Source organism: Sceloporus occidentalis, unplaced genomic scaffold (assembly GCF_023333645.1).
Source record: "Sceloporus occidentalis isolate IW3139 unplaced genomic scaffold, rSceOcc1.0.p SCAF_197, whole genome shotgun sequence".
NCBI classification, from domain to species: domain Eukaryota; kingdom Metazoa; phylum Chordata; class Lepidosauria; order Squamata; family Phrynosomatidae; genus Sceloporus; species Sceloporus occidentalis.
In genome coordinates this window covers 198920-217522 of record NW_028317177.1, presented here as the reverse complement: position 1 = coordinate 217522, position 18603 = coordinate 198920, and the positions used below count along the sequence as shown (strand labels likewise).

Here is an 18603-nt window from a genome sequence, read left to right as displayed (position 1 = left end):
CGTACAATATATTAGGAAGTGGAGGGAGAACGAGAGAGATTGAGGGGCTGCTTGGGGCGAAGAGAATTTCGTCGTAGTGTCATGTTGGTAGTAGTCAGTGTAATTGATATCTCAAGGGGAGAATAGATGGTTTCCTTCAGAATCCATCTTGTGGGTATGAGGAGGACAGATTGTATGCTTCCTTGAGTAGGTGGTGGGGGGGGGGTTTGGTTTTGTTTTTTTTTTTTTACTGTGAAAATGGTCATTTCAGTTGATCACCAATCCCTGGTAAAGGGGGTAGTAACGCTCATTCTCATTGCTTTTTTCACCAAACTTTAGGATTGCAGAGATTACATGCAACTGTATTCAGATCCAGATTACAGAAATACCCCACATGCATAGGTTTTTGTATATTTTTTTTCTACAGGGCACACAACATAGGCACGCTGCATAATATCTGAGCAGGGGTCAGACAGCGTTTTCGGTTACCTTACAGGCAGTCCCTTGTATCAGGAAATGTCGGGTAGCTGTGTGCACAACACTACTTTCTACATGAATTTCCATTCTGTCATGATAGTTTTTTGGGACACTTAATGACGCCATGGAAAGTCAGAAGTTTTAAGTTTATTGGTTATTTAAGGACTTGGTTATTGATGGCAGTTCTAAAATGCCATACTGTGCCCATAGTGACAAACAATTGTGTAAAATATATTACATCAATAATGAAAATTAACCCGATAAATTAAAATGTCTTTATTTTACTTCAAGACATGGAGTTCGTTGCCTGAGGAAAACAATAAGTGTGCATTGTTTAACATCCTGTAGAGCTGAATAGCACAACACAAACTATGTGAACATAATTATATAAAAGTACACTGCAGGCCTTATTCCATGGTGAAATAGGACATTAAAAGATTAATATACTGTAATAACAGCAAATTGCGTATCAGTAAACAGCATTTGATCTTGAGTTACATTCGATGAACACTAGGAGCATTTGTCCAAAAATGATTTACAGCATCTAACACACTGCTGGTAGACAGTCTCAAAGTCTTCATCACGACCCTGAAATAATGATAAAAAAAAATATATATATATTATATAAAATCAAAGCCGTCCGTAAAATTTAGAATTTACTTTAATGGCTTTATACAGAAATAAAACTGGGGTGAAGTTTAGGCTCCCGTGGAAGTTTTCTACATAGAAGTAAAAATGGGAGGTTGACAAAAGCAAAACATTCATGCTTGGTCTTTTAATTTTTAATTTTTTTTTTTATAAAGATAAAAACTTACATAATAAGGATCTTCAATGATAAGTCGTTTTTGAGGGTCATAGCTGCCAAGCAGCTCAATTTTAGCTTTACAGTTCTGCACTTGACTGCACTTCTTTTTCAGGTCTCTAAAAAACAAAGTACACAGAAAGTTGTACAAGTGGGTAATTTAGGAACAAGAGGGAAAGGGATAATCCGTAGTGTAATGTTTTATTGACATAATGTTTTTTATAATATGTATAGCTTGGAGAAAATGGGAAAGGAATGAAAGATATGATATGGACATTTAAATAAAAGCATTTAACAAAGTATAGGAGGGACATTTATTTCAGAGAACACTAATTAAGGTCAGGATCTCTACATTGGGTAAATTATTCTTAGCAAATTCTAATGCTTGTGAGGACAGCACTACGGAGGTACACGAATTAAGCATTTAGGCATATGGTTTTAAAACAAAAGGGGGTTAATATTTGAATACCGACCTTAAATTACTTTCATCCATACAGAGTATATAGTCATAAGAGAGGAAGTCATCTCTTGTAATCTGTAGTGGGGGGGGACCAAAACATGAAATTGATTCAATATATAATTGATTTGCAAAAGAAATGTATGGAAACAAAAACTATAAATTAAAATGAAATACTTATGACTAATCAGTCAGAAGGCATCTCGGACACAGGATATTCTTTAATTTACCACGAGGCAGTATGACAGAGTAGACGGAGCCAATAAACACACGTATATAGAAAAACAGATTTATGAAGAAAAAAAAAAAAGAAAAAAAGTACTTTAATGTTATAAACTATAGTTTGAGCATCCCTTTAAGTTTGTTAATGGGACACTCTGCCATCACATGCACTTTAAAGCATACAGTAGCTGTGTGGTCCCTTTAAATTGTCATGTTGTCCATTTGGCAAATGCACAGAATGCAGAATCAAACAAAGTTGTATTTGCTCCTTTCCCCCCCCACTTCCCAGCAAGAGGTGTGTTCCGCCAAACATCTCCTCTCTTCCAGAGCCGGCTGGGGGGGGCGGTGGGCAGGGGTCTGTTCAGACCACCACGCACATACGTGGAAGGGGCTATCAATGAGAGCACTTTCCTGTAGCCGACTAACTGCTTCAAGCAGCCAATCAGTGTCGAATAGTGGAAGGAGCATATTGATTTTATTTTCATGAGTTACAGAATAAAATAGTACATTGCTATACCTCTAGATTGTAAACTCATCTGAGCAGGGCCCTCCTCACCTGTTGTCTAAATCAATTTGTTATGTTACATACTTATGTCCTGTCCACCCATTGTACAGTGCTATGGAATTTGATGGCGCTTTATAAAACAATAAATAATAATAAAAGGAGGCAGTCTTTTCTGTGTCCATTAATTCTTTTGCTTTTTAATTTTGTAAGCATGCAAATTAAAGTACTCTGAATATGCATTCTTCTTTAGAGGGGATGTCAGGGACATTAGACTGTTCATAAGTGTCATCTTTACTAAAAACAGGATTAAAAACAACGCTTTCAGCATCACTCAGTGAACACACATTCGGGTAACACACTTCATTAAATGAATTGTCATACGTACATATGTATAGACCTATATCCAGCATGGCAGAGGAAATTAATCCATTATGGTATAATTTAAAATAAAACGTGCCGTCCTATACCTGTCTTGCTCTATGAGTCGTTTCGGTACCATGAGTTTTTAAGCAGTTTAGGGCCCTTGAATCTGGGGAGCAACCCACGTTCCAGTCGGAAGTAGCAGCGCTGTCTACGGACCACTGCAACACAAAACAATTGACATGCTTCAATTGAGAATGAAATGGCGGTACCGTACCTGCCTGGCAGTGTGGCTCATCGGTATGCCGTGCTTCCTCATGCAGTTTTGGCCTCGGTAATCGGGAGGGTTTCCGATTTCGTAAGTAGATGTCGCTGCGCTGTCTATGTTCCACTAGAACAAAACATTTTCCCAATTAGCCTAAACGCTCCTCATTTAAAACGGATCAAAGCGTCATTTATAAGACATGGAGCACTAAAAAAATATATTTTTTTGAACATCAACGACGTAACTATGTTTGCAGTCTGGTGATCTGAACACACAAGCGAGAAGTGAAAGTACATGAAGAAAATGGAGCATGAGTATAATAGGGGAAAAATAAAACATATCATACAGGAGGGCGATTTAAGGGGACCCTACCAAGCAAGTATTAATTAAAGGGACAGCACAATCTAAGACTGTCTGAATTCACATAAATAGGTACAATGATAGGGGATATTGGCAACGTCCTAAAACACATCATAAAGAGGAAATGTGGGCATTGTCACCATACTGCTCTCATTGGTGGTGGTGGTGCAAGAATGAGGTTAACAGAGCTTGAATGTAAACATTCCCGTGGGAGAGCAGATACACACAATAGCTTGGAGATGATCTGTCCCCTTTCCTATTGCGGCCCCTTCAAAATCTGAGGTAACCGATATATGACATCATACCATAGTGATGACCTCTTACCGTGAACCAAACAAGTAAGACTAATTTAGTCAGAAGCAGATATCCTGCTCTCTCCCACTTCATTCATAGGGGTGCCAGCCTGCTAGGACCGGTGTGTTCGCCAAGCCTGGCTGCAACTACATCTTGGTTGTCCACTTTTGTACCAGTGCATAACCCCCAAAAACAAAAGAGCCAAAAAAAGTCTATCCCAATATATAAAACAAAATAGTTTGACATATCGTGACCAAACAGTTAATGCTTAAAACCATAAATCCTGGGAAAAACAGTTGCAAAAGAAGTCACAATAATCAAAACACAGGGATGTTATATGAGCTTTCAATATAAACTGTCATTCCCAGACAATCTCATTCATTATTTTGTTTTCGTATAGGCCTTTATATAACTCTTTAAATCTGTTCTTTCATCTGCAAATGCGTTGATGACAATGTATGTTAATGGTAAGAAATACATTTATAAATACACCAAATCACTAGCAAGTATGTGTTATGTTTGTTGAGCAAGGTGGTTGGTGGGTCTTTTTAAATCAGATTTTCATGGAAGAGGCATCTATGATAATAGCAAAACCTAAAACCTTAAAGCAATATATTTCCACTTAGAAAACTAGCAGCAGGTTTAACTCCATAGCAGGCATAAGAATGTGGAGAAGCGATTTCAGGAATTTCTTCCATTACTTCTGATTTTTGTAAAATTTATTTTTATATATCACTTTAGATTTGACAAGAAATTGCTGAATGGTACAGCCGTATTGGCCCCTATTATAGGCTGCACTCTTCCCCCCTAATTTAAGTCTTTAAAGTGGGGGCGCGGACTATAATCAGGGTTTAGTGCAGGGATGCACAATTCGTATCGCCTGATTAGCGATACATGCAGTTCCAGGCTCTGGGTAGGTGTTTTTTGTTGTTTTTTTTTTTTTTGTTTAGCCCTGCTGCGGGAAAGCAGCAGAGTTAGGATCCAGATCCCCACAGCACTGCAGGAGACCTGGATCCTCCTCTCTGGCAGAAGGTGGAGGTCTGTGTGATGCGCGTAGACAACCTCTGCTGCTACTCGACACTTTTGTCTGGCAGAAGTGGTGGACAGCAGCGGAGGTTGTCTACGCGCATCTCACAGAAGTCCACCGGCTGCCCCCAGGGAGTCCGAAGCACGAGGGAGACCTCTGGGGATGCATCGGTAAGTCAGGGGGCAGAATGCATATGAATAAGTAAGGTGCATTATGAATTAAGAGGGGGGACCTTAAAATGGCTATTGGCTTTCCAAGTTTCTGTTTGTATATAACATATGCTAACTGCATAATAGATACAAAAAATGTTACAACATATGTATTCCTGGATATTAGATAAAATACTGTTTAACCATTTCACTCATGTGTTTTTCTTTAAAAATATTTTTTTCTTTAACCCCCTTTAATCCCAGGGGTTTTTGGTACCTCAAAGCCCGGAGCAATTTTGCCATTTTTGCGCTGTCGGTTCAGCGATGATTCTCTTTTCCTGTGAATAGTGTACCCACGTAAACTATATATTGTTTTTTCAAGGAAAGATAGAGATAGGTAAAGAGACAGAAAATTCCATCCAAATTTATCAATTCAGGTGTCCTGATTTCAGAAATACCTAATTTATATAGAATTTTCATACTTTTCCAGCACATAAAGCCAACATACTATAAGGTGTACATTACTTTATACAAAGCCGTAAAATTACATTAGGTATGATGGGACTGTAATTTTAAACAAATAAAACAAAAACACCCACAAAGGTATATAATTCTGAAAAGCAGACAACCCAGGCTATCCTATCAGGGGTATTTGGGCACTCTACATGCAGGTATTTGGCCGCCAATCACTGTCAAAGGTGGCCACAGAAATTAGTTCCTGCGCTTTTTTCACCAACGCGTCTTAGTATTTTGTAGTATTCTTAGGATTTTTTGTACAGGGTGTTACGGCAGAGAAATCTATCCTAAATTGTTCAGCTGCCTCTCCTGATTACGGAAATACCCCACATGCCTAGTTTTTTTGTGGTTTTCTGGACATTACAGGGCATAAATTGTAACGTGCCGGCATACCGGATCACTGATTACGGAAATACCCCACACGCATAGGTTTTTTATGGTTTGTTTTTGTTTTTTAATTTGCAGGGAAAAAAAACGTATGGAATTGTGCCAATTGAAAATACCCCCCTGTGGCTCACCCTAACACAAAAAAAATAAAAAATAAAAAGTATAACGGAAATGTAATAATCTACCTTGGTCTGGTAGATCATGAAGCACTCATCGATGCAGAGTCCTGGCAAAGAGGGACAGGAAGGGCAGTGGTACCTGGAGTCCTTCCTAATACCCTTTTTGTAACAGACTCTGCATCTTTTCTGAGGCTTCTGTTTGGCACCAGTGGTGGGGATTGTAGAAGGAAAATGCCTGCCGGTAAGACGCAGGACATTCTCATCCTGCACATTAGGGACTGGCTGCTCAAAGAGGATATCCCTCAGGATTTTGAGCTGGAACTCTAGGAAGGTGTAGATCTTCCCAGTGGCACATTTCTTGTATAACACGTGTTGTACATGGCAACCTGGGTGAGGTAAATGGCCACCTTTTTGTACCAGGTCTTGGTCTTACGCAGCACCAGGTACGGCTACAGACACTGGTCAGAAAGATCTACACCCTCCATGTTCTTGTTGTAATCGGTGATGCACTGAGGCTTGAGCCTCTGAGCATCACCTTCCCCACGTACACTGACAGGTACCACCTTCTCGTTGTGTATAGTGGAGAGGATATACACATCCTTCCTGTCAGTGTACCCGAGGGCCAACAGCTCCTGACTGCGCAGAGCACTGGTAGTGCCGCGCCTCTGCTTTGGGTACGTAAGGTTTTTAGGATAACCCTTGCGGGTTGGCCTAACAGTGCCACATGCTGGGGTCTACTCCAAAAATAAAAAATGAAACAAATCTGGGCTGGTATAAAAGTTATCCACTCAGAGGTGGTAGCCCTTATTCAAATAGGGGGACAGCAGGTCCCACACTATCTTCCCACTAGTACCCACAGATTGTGGGCAGCCAGGGGGATCAAGGTGACTGTCCTTCCCTTCGTACATTCTGAAGGAAACAGTATATCCCGTCCCACTCTCGCAAAGTTTATATGACTTTACACCGTACCTCGCTCGCTTGGACGGGATATACTGTTTGAAGTTCAGTCTACCCTTGAATAGGACCAGGGACTCGTTTATAGCCACATTTTTTATTTTATTTTTTTAATCGGGGGTATAAATTTCAGGGAATTTACTTGAAAAATAATTAATAATGGGCCTCAAATTATATAAACGGTCAAATTGGGGGTGCTCTCTAGGGGGGCATTGGGAATTGTCACTAAAATGTAAAAATCTTAGGAGCCCAAAGTACCTGTTCCGGGGCATTATTTGGGAAAAAGCAGGGGTGGATATTATGGGATCTGTGCTCCAATATGATCGTATAGTGGGTTTTTTCACAATGCCCATCATAAGGGTCAGGGCCCCAAATTTTCTAATTTCATGGGAATCAGTGGGGTACCAGGTCTGGCTTCTGTCTCCTTGGTCAGCTGCCTGACACTGGGCTGCATAGATGTTTGTTTGATCTGCTAGCAGCTCAAAAAACTCGGGGGCAAACATTAAATTGAAAAATGACTTTGGCTCACTAGCATCAATGTCACATCTGATGTCAGGAGTCCCAGTAAAAGCAGGGATTACTGGGTCTATCATATTTGGGGGCACCCAATTATATTTAGAGTCAGGCTCTCCACGCCTTGCTTTAGCAGATGGACCCTGGCCATCATCTTCTTCTTCTGACTCGTCATTATCTGACGCACAGCTAGATTCATCAGATATTGGATACTTGTGCCGTGGCCAGTCCTTTTCCCTCGCTTACACACTAGCCTGGGCTTCTTCTACATGCATGCTGACCAACGGCAAAGACATGGATGCTTATTTACTAAGGAGAGTTGTGTTTGTGTTGTGCTCCTTCACTTCATTATAGTTTGGCTGGGCCTGTAGACTGTATAGTTAAATGAATGAGATTTCTCCTTACACACCAAATTATGCAAAACTTACTAGTGTTGGCACTTCAAAGAAAATAGTTAAAAAACTCTCCCGACAATGTTCCCTTTAGTGAATAGACTCCATTGTGAGTGATGATTTTGTCACAAGCACTCATTGTGTCCCAACATGGACACCATGCCTGGATAAGTTCATGGCATGGTATTAAACGCTAATACTTTACTTAAAAAACAAAACTAAGTGGACCCAAAGAAGCTTCTCTCTTTTCCAAGTCCCGACCTTTGTGATATCAGTTTTCAAGCGGCAGGATAAGACATATCGGGACCCAAAAGTGACAAGCCTTGGCTACATCAGAAAAAAAAAAAAAAAAGTTTAATTAACTGAAAATAGAACGCTGCTTGTTAAAGGAAGCCTTTTACCTGATGCGAGATGCCTTCATCGGTCACCAACTTCCGAAAGACGGCTTCAGCAATTGGAGATCGACAAATGTTGCCTACAAGAAAGCAAGATATTTAAAAATGTTTCATATTGATAAAGATACAATATCAGATACGATTTCATTAGACACATACACACGGGGGCCCATACTAGCCAACGTCGGATGACTTTTAATAGGACTGTGCCAAGAACAAGAGACTTAAAGAAAGAAATTTAAAGTTAAAGCAGCAAAAAAGGGTTCCTTACAATAAGAACATTAAAGATGTGGAATGCGCTAGCCGCAAAGGAAGACATACTGTAAACGAGAATTAAGACTTCAGCCGCTATGGGAATTGGCACGACCTCTGCGACCTCTGCAAACATCTGCGTATCACTAAATATAATTAACAGGATATACAGCAAGAAAACATGACGGCCGTCTAAACCACGTTCACGCCGCAAGATCCAACTCGTGTCCTACGAATCAAACATCTTCATTCTAACCATGAAGTAGCACCAATTGATTTTACACACCAGGTCACCGCGTTCACGTGACATTTTACAGCAACGCCTACTACCCCTTTGGAAAAGAACACGTTCCACGCAGAAATACAGGTCATGTTTAGAAGGTGACCTCTAATACCTTAAATAAACAGCCCTTTTTCCACGATAAACGCGTACCGGAGCCAATAACACGCATACTAACTAAACACGAACATACACGGGACCGTGTGCAACTTAAACGACATCAACAAAAGTGCAAGAACTGTACACGGCAACGCTTTCCGGCATACGCAAAGGCAGTCAGGACCCAAGTATAAAACACGTACACAAAATAGGGTGTGAATCCACATGACTCCAATGCTTATAAATTGTGCAGTCCCCTAGTTTGTAATTTTTTTTGTGTTGCGCATATTTGCAGGTTCTGGACAAACTTTAGGGTTGAGCGACCCCTCCTGCCATACAGAGGTCTCATTAATGGCGTCTGTAGAATGCTTTAAACTACTTGAGAGTCTCTAATGGGTTAAAATCCAGAGCAGCCCCGTTGATTTTGGTAAGCAATATAGCCCTGAAAAAATAGATCGGGCTCGCCAGACTTGGGGTACATTGATGCAGAGGGAGGCTAACCAATATTTGGCCACATGATATGATGGGATGACCCGAGTATAGTTTCTAAATGCAATTACAACACTGCATGCACTAAAGAATGCATTGGAGCCTGACCAAAAAGAACAGACTTCACTCCTGTACTTTCATATAAATGCCCTTAACCTGCAAACCAATGATGGAAAACCTGTCATCTTGCTATAGCCGGCACTATGACCTTTGGAAGCTGGAACCAAGCAAGCCATGCCGGGGGTCATTCACAGAAGGCCGTGGCAACACAACCACCCCGAGAGTCACGGGAGTTGTAGTCTGCCCACAGCTAAAGGGCCGCATAACTCCTGCTCAACCAATCAGGATTCCCGGTCCCAGCAGCCAGCGCGTGTTTCAATCACTAATCCCCAAACACTCGAAGGGCCAGAGTCCCCCATCTCGGTAAGTGTCCGCTTACCCAGACACACGAAGAGCACAGACTTGTCCCCGGACCCCGCCATCGTTACTCTGCCCTCTTCAGAGTGTGCGACAGTATGCCCAATACCGCCGGTCCCAGACTGCAAGCCCCTCCTTCACAGGAAGTGCGTCGCTTTACGGCATTTAAGCTTTGGGGGGGGGGCGCGCGGCCGTCTGACCAGCAGGCGGTCCGCCCGTGTGACAGGGGAGGTGGGGGGAGAGAGAGAGAGAGAGAGACAGACAGGTGGAACAACATTCTCTCACCTCCTCACCTGGGCTTGCTGGGTGTGGTGAAGATGAGGAAGCGGGGAAGAGGCAGTCACGTAGACTTTTATAGGGTTTGGAGAGCGCTCCCTACTAACTAGAGAGACGGAGCCGGGTGCTGTGAGCGCTCCACAAGTGAGTAGCTGCCTGCCCCAGCGCTGCTGTAACGTCTGCCGCTGGGTGGAGGTTATTTAGGATGCTAATAGATGCGGGGTATGTTCTAGAAGCACCTGTGTGTGCCGGGACTGTGATCTCGGGGAGGCTGGATTGTATTTATTTTTTTTCTTGCACATTAATGTGGGGTAATTATGTGTCCCCTCTCATGTGTCCCCTCTCATGTGTCCTTCATCCCCTTCCCTAACTGGGGTTACAGAGACTCTGTTTCCTTTGGCTTGGCACAGGTTATGATCTCATGATGGTTTATTTAGGGTAGGAAAACGCTACATAGGGTTTAGTACTGGAGAGCAAATGCTTTACTGAAAGGTAGATCATTGGAACAGCCTCCCAGCTGAAGTGGTAGATGTTAACGCAGTAAGGAAATTTAATGTATGTAATAGGCGTCCGGTTAGACCAATGGCCGACTATACAGAGTCTATGAAAAAGGTAAATAGGTAAACTGGATGAGGTAAACTGGATACACCCATAGGAGTTAAAGTAACATAAAAAAGGTTGGTACCAAGTGATTTTAGGAGATTTTTGGTGCCTCGTATATACCCAGCGCTGGTTTTAACATCCGCTGCCCAGTCCTAAATGAGGAGGAATGGGAATAATTTGAGATGTGGGTGTTTTCCAATGTGTTCCTTTCTTATATAAATTAAGTACCGTATTTATCGGCGTATAACACGCACTGGTCTATAACATGCACCCTCATTTTAACAAGGAAATTTGAGTAAAAAAATAATAAAAACTCAGACACACACGCGCATTAATATTATATATTTTACTCCCTACCTTTTGGGAGATCTGGTATGGGTCCTCTATCTTCCAGAGTTTTACTTTTTCTGCTGATGCTGGGGCCGGAGTGACGTCATCACCCGGATCCTGGCATCCGGGAGGGCGCGTGAGAGAGCTGTGCAGGGGAAGATTGTGCAGCTCTAGGATTTATCGGCGTATAACACGCAGGTAGGGTTTCAGCTTCATATTTTAGTTTGAAAAGTGTGTGTTATATGTCGATAAATACGGTAAATTAGAAGAATGCTTGAGAGTGCGGCAGCTGCAGTTTAATGTTGATAAATGTAAAATAATGCACTTGGGACTTAAAACTCCAAGGCAGAATATAGCATAGAGGACACTGTTCTTTCAGTGACAGCGGTAGAGAGGGATTTAGGATTAGTTATTTCTGATGCAATAAAGCGCTAGGGAAAACTATCAGGATGCTGGGATGTAAAGCGAGAGGCATTAGTAGCAGGAAGAGGAAGATGGTTCTGCCACTTTACAGATCTCTGGTCAGGCCTCACCTAGAATATTGTGTACAGTTCTGGCGACCCCATCTCCAGAATGATATTGACACATTGGAGAGAGATCAGGGCTACAAAAATGGTAAATGGTTTGCAGGGGAGAAATCATCAGAAAAGCTTAAAGGACGGTCCCTATGGATAGCTTGGAGGAAAAAAGGAGATGTGATGGAAAAAACTTAACTGGGCTTAACAAAGTATTGGAGAGAAGAAGAAATGTTAGAACATGTGGTCATAGTCTAAAACTAGAGGGCTCAGAGGTAATGTAAGGAAGTTCTACTTTACTGAAAGAATGGTAGATTAATGGAGCAGGTGGTGGAGACTGATACAGTGAGCAAAATGTAACAGGTGTGGGATAGACCTAAAATTTTTGAGTTTGACTCTCTTACATCAGGGAAAAAAAACGGGCCGACTGGTTCTTATCTGCTGTCAAATTCTATGTTTCTATATGGTATGATTATGGCTTAATATATCAAATTGTAATTATTTTGTGGAAGAACTGACAGAATATTTCAGAAGAAGAGGGGTGGTGACTGGGTGATGTTTTGTGAGATGATCGCACACTTGTAATAGTCTGCTTGCCAATATGGAGTTGCAGTAAATGAAGTTCTCTGTCCATGGTCGCTCTTTCAGGTGTAAGAGTAGATTTCTCATGGTTGAGTACTAAACATGTCAATGTTTTATTTTAATCCTAAATCCCTTTTATTGCGGTGTTAACACATGTATGCAAGTCTTCCTTTATGCAACTGGGACAGGTTGTATATCCATAGCAGTTAATGTAACTTAAAAGTTTGTGATACCAGCTGTAAGATTTTAGGAGCTTTATGATGCCTCGTATGTCCCCAGCGCCGCTCTTGACATCTGCTGCCCAGTACTGACTAAGGAGGAAAGGGAATAATTTGAGATGCTAGAAAATGGGCAGCAAATTAAAAATTGGAGACAAACTTTGTGTACTGTACGACTTATTGATTTGCCTCCGTATTCTGCAGTGCTGTAAAATGTATAATGCACTCATCTGCATAAAATGGACTGGTAAAAGTTAATATCACATGACCTGGTAAATATATTGCTTTGAAACACAGTATCACATGCGGTTATGTTGCATACAAAGACACTTTTGCAATCTGTGAGCAGATGCATTCTGAGCTGGCGGGATAACCAAATCAAATAGTAGCAGATCACGTTAGTAGAAATTAAAAAAAAAATAAAAAAAAATTGGATGTATTGTGTAAATGTTGTTTGATCATAAGTGTGTGTATGTAATATACCAGGGGTGTCCAAGTTTTTTCTGCAGTGGGCCACTTCATCAGAATTGTATACGTGCGCGGGCCGCACTCATTTTTCACTGTGACAAAAAATATGGCCTTTAATAAAATATGCAGATTAAAATAAAGTAAAATGACACAAAACCTTTACTCTTCCTCTCACTGATTTCTGGGCCTTGAAAGCTTTGCGACTACAAATTCAGGATTCCCTAGATTTATTCTAGGGATGAACTAAAATGAAAATTCTGGACCAAAACATTCAGGGTTCACTTAGCCAAAACCGAAAATGACCCCCACCTTTAAAAATAATAATAAAAACTCACATGTTTAATAAAAGTAGGTAACACACAATTGGACAAAATTAGCAATATGACTTGGCATGATAGGTGTGTGATTGCTAACAGCAATCACACTCCTATCATACCCAGGCAACCAGTAAATGCTGGTACCTAGGCATGATGGGACTGTGCTCGCTGTTATTGCTGTTAGCAATCACACTCATCATGCCAAGTCAGCCAGTACATGCTGGTACAGGGTGGCTGTAAGTGATGTGCAGACCTCATACTGCTGACAGAATCACTACACAAGGGGGGCAGCTAGCTAGGTTTCAGCATGTACTGGCTGACTTGGCATGATAGGAGTGTGATTGCTAACAGTAGTCACAGTCCCATCATGCCTAGGTTCCAGCACTTACACATCCATCCAGTAAATGCTGGAACCTAGGCATTATCAGTACAAAGTCGTGCAGCACTGAACAAAAGTGTTTTATGTTGTATTGCCCCAATAAACAATACACATTCTTGTATGAAAATAAAAACATTCGTCTCCTAAATTTTTTGGCTGGGTCCTAGATCCAAACCAAATTTGTTGACCCAGCTAGTACACAGCTAGCTAAGTAGGTCTTCATATGTTAAATAAAACACTATTAAGCCAATTTGCACACATATTAAAAGCAATACATTACATATTGTACTCAAATATTAAATAAGAAGGGAGCCCCCAAATCAGTCTAACATAAGAAATGATAAGTGCAGACAGAGCTTTGATGTTGCATAACTTCTCCCCTATATTGCATGATTGTGTTATAATGTCATGCCTAGTAACATCTATGTTATACCCCATCTACTTCCAACATCGTGAATTCACAAAGTCTTACTCCCCCTTATGACATTTTGCATTTTTGCTGCTGGCAATAATTGCTTTGACTATCTTTATCAAATGTATCTTGTGTTACTTTGTGATTCCGTTTTTATACTTTCAATAGTTATAATGACTTTTTTCCCATTTCTTCCATTCATTTTCAAAGAATACCCTTTACATAAAAACGTTTAATTTGGTTTTAATAGTTATTGTACAGGACATATTGAAAATCTGCAATTGTTGGTTGAAATGAAAGCAATATTGTGAGTGTGTAGTTTGGCTAAAATCCAGCAATGGGGATCCTTTTTGTTAGTCATAATGCAAATTACATTGTGTTTGACGCACTTGCCTTATAAACTTACAAATTACCGTATTTGCTCGATTATAAGACGAGGTTTTTTTCAGAGCAAATGCTCTGAAAAATACCCCTCGTCTTCTAATCGGGGTCGTCTTCTAATCAGACCTCAAATAGAGTCTGATTAGGAGACTAAGATCCAGATCCCCCGCACCGCTGCACCCCCCCCCATCATACACACTTACCGGTGCTTCCTGCTGTATTGCCGGGGCAGCGGGTTGACGTCTACGCGATCCGCGTAGACAACGTCCGCTGCAGCCGGAAGGAGGTGTGGCTAGCAGCGGGGGTTGTCTGCGTCCGTCGCGTAGACCTTCCCCGACTGTCAGAGATCTCTGATCTCTGACAGCCGGGGAAAGTATACGCGACGGACGCATACAAACCCCCGCTGCCAACTCCACCTCCTTCCGGCTGCAGCAGAAGGCGACGTCAACCCGCTGCCCCGGCTGGAAGCACCGGTAAGAGAGGGCTGAGAGGGGAGAGAGGAGAGGGGAGGGGGGGGAGAGAGTGTGTGTGTGTGTGTTAGTTAAATGGGGGCATAGGGCATTTCTGGAGTGGCGTTAAGGGGGCATTTAATAGAGCACTCTGCCTCCTGAAATGCCTTATACCTCCCTATATGCCACTCTGCCCCATAATATGCCTTTTAACCCCCTAAATGCCAGAGTGGCATATAGGGGTATAAGGCATTTCTGGAGGCAGAGTGCTCTATACAATGCCTTTTAACTCCCTTAATGCCACTCTGCCTCCTGAAATGCCTTATACCTCCCTATATGCCACTCTGCCCCATAATATGCATTTTAACCCCCTAAATGCCAGAATGGGATATAGGGGTATAAGGCATTTCTGGAGGCAGAGTGGCATATAGGGGGTCAAAAGGCATACCATGGGGCACAGTGGCATATAGAGGGTTAAAAGGCATATCATGGGCCACAGTGCCATATTGGTGTGGCAAGCCTGGGGGCAGATGTGCGTAACTGGGGGACAGGCTGGAAAATACAAGAAATAAAAACAAAAAAAATATTTTTCTCAATCATAGCTTTTATTAAAAAAAATAGTTTACATGAATTAACATTTACTGGTAAAACTTTTTTCCTTTAGGGTCGTCTTATATTCAGGCTTTTTCTTTTTTCCTAAGTTAATATTCAGATTTTGGGGGGTCGTCTTATAATCAGGGTCGTCTTATAATCGAGCAAATACGGTAAACAGTTTGTCAATTTTTCTCTGATAGCCTCCTTTGCTGACTCACACAGTCTCAATACCTTCTCTTTTCATCAACAACCAACAATGGAAATGAGACCTGTTCCCAGCAGAGCTGTCACTAATCACTGCATTTGAAATCCATCATTTCTGTAAATCCTCTTGACAGAAATTATTTCATCTCTTTCCTGAGCACCAACTGAATACTTAATAAACAATTACATACACTTAATATATCATATTTGACGTTTGAAGTGACAGACCAACCATAAATTTGTCGGCAGTACAGTATAGCTCCAGAGATCCAGGTATACTCTTCATGGACAGTTATTTAACTTTGAATTAGACATATCGGGCTAAATTATGTAAATATAGAGTGTCAAAATTGTTTTTTTAGAAACAGGGACTTTTGGGTTTTTTTTTTGTTTTTTTTTTTTAGCATATACCACCTTTTACAAGGGACACTGAAGGATGAGTCCAGTAACTTGGGTGTATTTATAATGCATAGTAATATTACAGATGTGCAATGTTAAACTCCTTGAGTAGTGAGTATGCTTTGCTTTGATTTACCAATCAACAAAGCCATAATAAAACATCGGCTGCCATTTTTACATGTGGATATAGATGCTTATTTTTTTTTGTTGTTTGAAAAATTGAGTATTACATTACTAAATCTTTTAAAATACAATAGTGGTCGCATTCTAAAGACAGCATTTTGCAATTTGCCCATTTATAAGTACTAGTGATGTTACCTAAAGAAACATTGATTGAAATGTATTAACGTCCAACCATTTGTAAAGAGACTTTAAAAAAAAATTCACCCTTTTTTTTTTTTTTTTTTTTTTTTTTTTTTTTTTTTTTTATTATATCTGTGCCTCACAAATAATTGAGCAGGGCACGTTACTTTAAAGACTTTTATACTGACCAATGAAGCATAATAAATGTTGTGTAAACTTTGCCTGGAAGACATTCTCAAAATCTAATGTAAATTGAAAAATATATTAAGTTAAAATTGCATATAAAACATTCCTATTTTATTACAATATAGCACAAGAATAATGTGTAAAAATATAACCGGTCCATGGAAGATTTTGGAGTATGCCGCCAAAATGAAGAAATTAAAGAATTTTATTTGTACACCAAAGGAACAGGAACTTACAAAAGGACTCAAAACTAATAATATAAACAGTAACATAGTAATTAAGGTTGAAAAAAGACCTAAATCCATCAAGTTAAACTCGTCTATGTAGCCTTCCTGCTTTTGATCCAAAAGAAAAAAAAAAAAAACCCCAATTAATCTATTTCTTCTAATTTTGCCACCTAGGTGGGAAATCCTACTTCAATTCAAAAGGCAATCAGATTTCTCCTTGGATCAAGAAGCTTTAGAATATTAATTTATTTTGTTCCATCGTTTACAGCCTTGCATTTTCTGCTTTTCTAAAAGCACCCATACCATTTTCAAAGGCATCCATTTTATTTGATAGCACCACTTCTCTTGGTAGTGAATTCTATACCTTTATTGCCTCTACTGTAAATAATTCCTTCCTTTGTGAATAAATCTTTGCTCTTTCAGTCTCAGAGGATGACTTCTTGTTATTTCTACATTTCTGTTAACAGACAGGTCACTGGAGTGTTCTTTATATTGGCCTTGTACATATTTATACTCTGAAACCTATGCTGTAGTTTGTAAATTAAAATACAGCCGTGTGAATAAGAAATACACAATCTGAATTCTGCGGTTTTACATATCACAACATAATAACAATCAACTGTATCTTAGCAGGTCTAAAAATTAGGTAAATACAACCTTAGATGGACAACAACACATGGCATATTACATGTGTCATGATTTATTCAACAAAAATAAAGCCAAAATGGAGAAGCTGTCACGGGGTCAGGTAGCGAAGGAGGATCCAACTATGCAGATATATGGACGTAGCGTAGTCCAGTACACAGTCCGGTCAAAAGGGCAACGGCAAACAGCGAGGTCAAAACGTATCCGAGGTCGAGGCAGGCAGATAAGAGGCAAAACGGTATAACAGGTCCGAGGTCGAGGCTGGCAGATCAGAATCGTAGTCAAAAGAACAGGCAAGGGTCGGTACACAAGGCAAGATATAATCACAAGGAACAGCACACCCCAAAAAGCAATACACTTTGAACGGGTACAGAAGAGAAAACAAATGGCCTTTAAATAGGGAATCCCTACTCACAATGAGGCTGCGGCGTGCCGTGCGCGGCGTGCATGCGTCGCGTGACGTCATCGCGATCCCGGTGGTGACGCGCCTGCACGTCCTTGGCGTGCAGGCGCAAGCCCGAGCGATGACGTGGAGGCAGGACCACCCTGCCGGCGTCCGGTCGCGGCGGCGGTGAAGCCGCGACCGGCGTCGGCGGCATCGACGGGCGCGCCGCCGGGATCCCCTGGTGTGTGCGCCGCGGCGGCGCGTGTGACGCTCAGCCGACATCGTGACCGCGCGGCGTCAGCGGCAGGACGGAGTGAGCTGCCGCGAGCACGCGAGGTAAGTGCCGCGGCGGCTCGCGTGACAGAAGCCATGTATAAAAAAAAACTAAGTAGTAATGATTCAATAGCTTGTAGAACCACCTTTAGCAGCAATAAATGGAAGTAATCATTTTCTGTATGACTTTATCAGTCTCTCACATCATTGTGGAGGAATTTTGGCCCACTCTTCTACAACGTTGCTTTAGTTAATTGAGGTGTGCGGGCATTTATTTATGCACAGTTCTCTTAAGGTCCCGCCACAGCATTTCAGTCAGGGTTGAGGTCTGAACTTTGACTGGGCCATTGCAACACCTTGATTCTTTCTTTTCTTTTTCAGTCATTGTGTTGTAGATTTGCTGGAGTGCTTGGGATCATTGTCTTGTTGCATGACTTAATTTTGGCCAAGCTTTAGCTATCAAGACAGATGACCTCCCATTTGACTCTAGAATACTTTGGTATACAGAGGAGTTCATGGTCGACTCAATGACTGCCAGGTTCCCAGGTCCTGTGGCTGTAAAACAAGCCCAAATTATAACCCCTCCACCATCATGCTTGACAGTTGGTAAGAGGTGTTTTGTGCTGATATGCTGTGTTAGGTTTTCCCTAAACGTGGTGCTGTGCATTACGAGCAAACATCTCCACTTTTGTCTCATCTGCCTAAAGGACATTGATCCCAAAGTCTTGTGGTTTATTCAGATGCAGC

The 18603-nt window shown here is 41.2% G+C and overlaps 2 protein-coding genes across 2 annotated transcripts in view; one reads left to right on the top strand and one right to left on the bottom strand.

The window, feature by feature from the left end:
* Positions 1 to 966: 966 nt before the first annotated feature.
* On the bottom strand, positions 967 to 9775 carry LOC149278224 (low molecular weight phosphotyrosine protein phosphatase-like). The gene is made up of 6 exons (XM_089502191.1): positions 9733 to 9775; positions 8180 to 8253; positions 3080 to 3193; positions 1732 to 1793; positions 1272 to 1377; positions 967 to 1044 (listed from the first exon to the last, which is right to left on the bottom strand). The coding sequence occupies exons 1-6, from the start codon at positions 9773 to 9775 to the stop codon at positions 967 to 969; spliced, it is 477 nt and encodes a 158-aa protein (XP_089358317.1).
* A 426-nt stretch (positions 9776 to 10201) lies between these two features.
* Positions 10202 to 18603, top strand: part of LOC149278223 (SH3 domain-containing YSC84-like protein 1) — a 55364-nt gene continuing 46962 nt past the window's right edge. The window contains exon 1 of the mRNA XM_089502170.1: positions 10202 to 10208. Within this exon, the coding sequence (XP_089358296.1) occupies positions 10202 to 10208 (7 nt within the window). The remainder of the gene's footprint in view (positions 10209 to 18603) is intronic.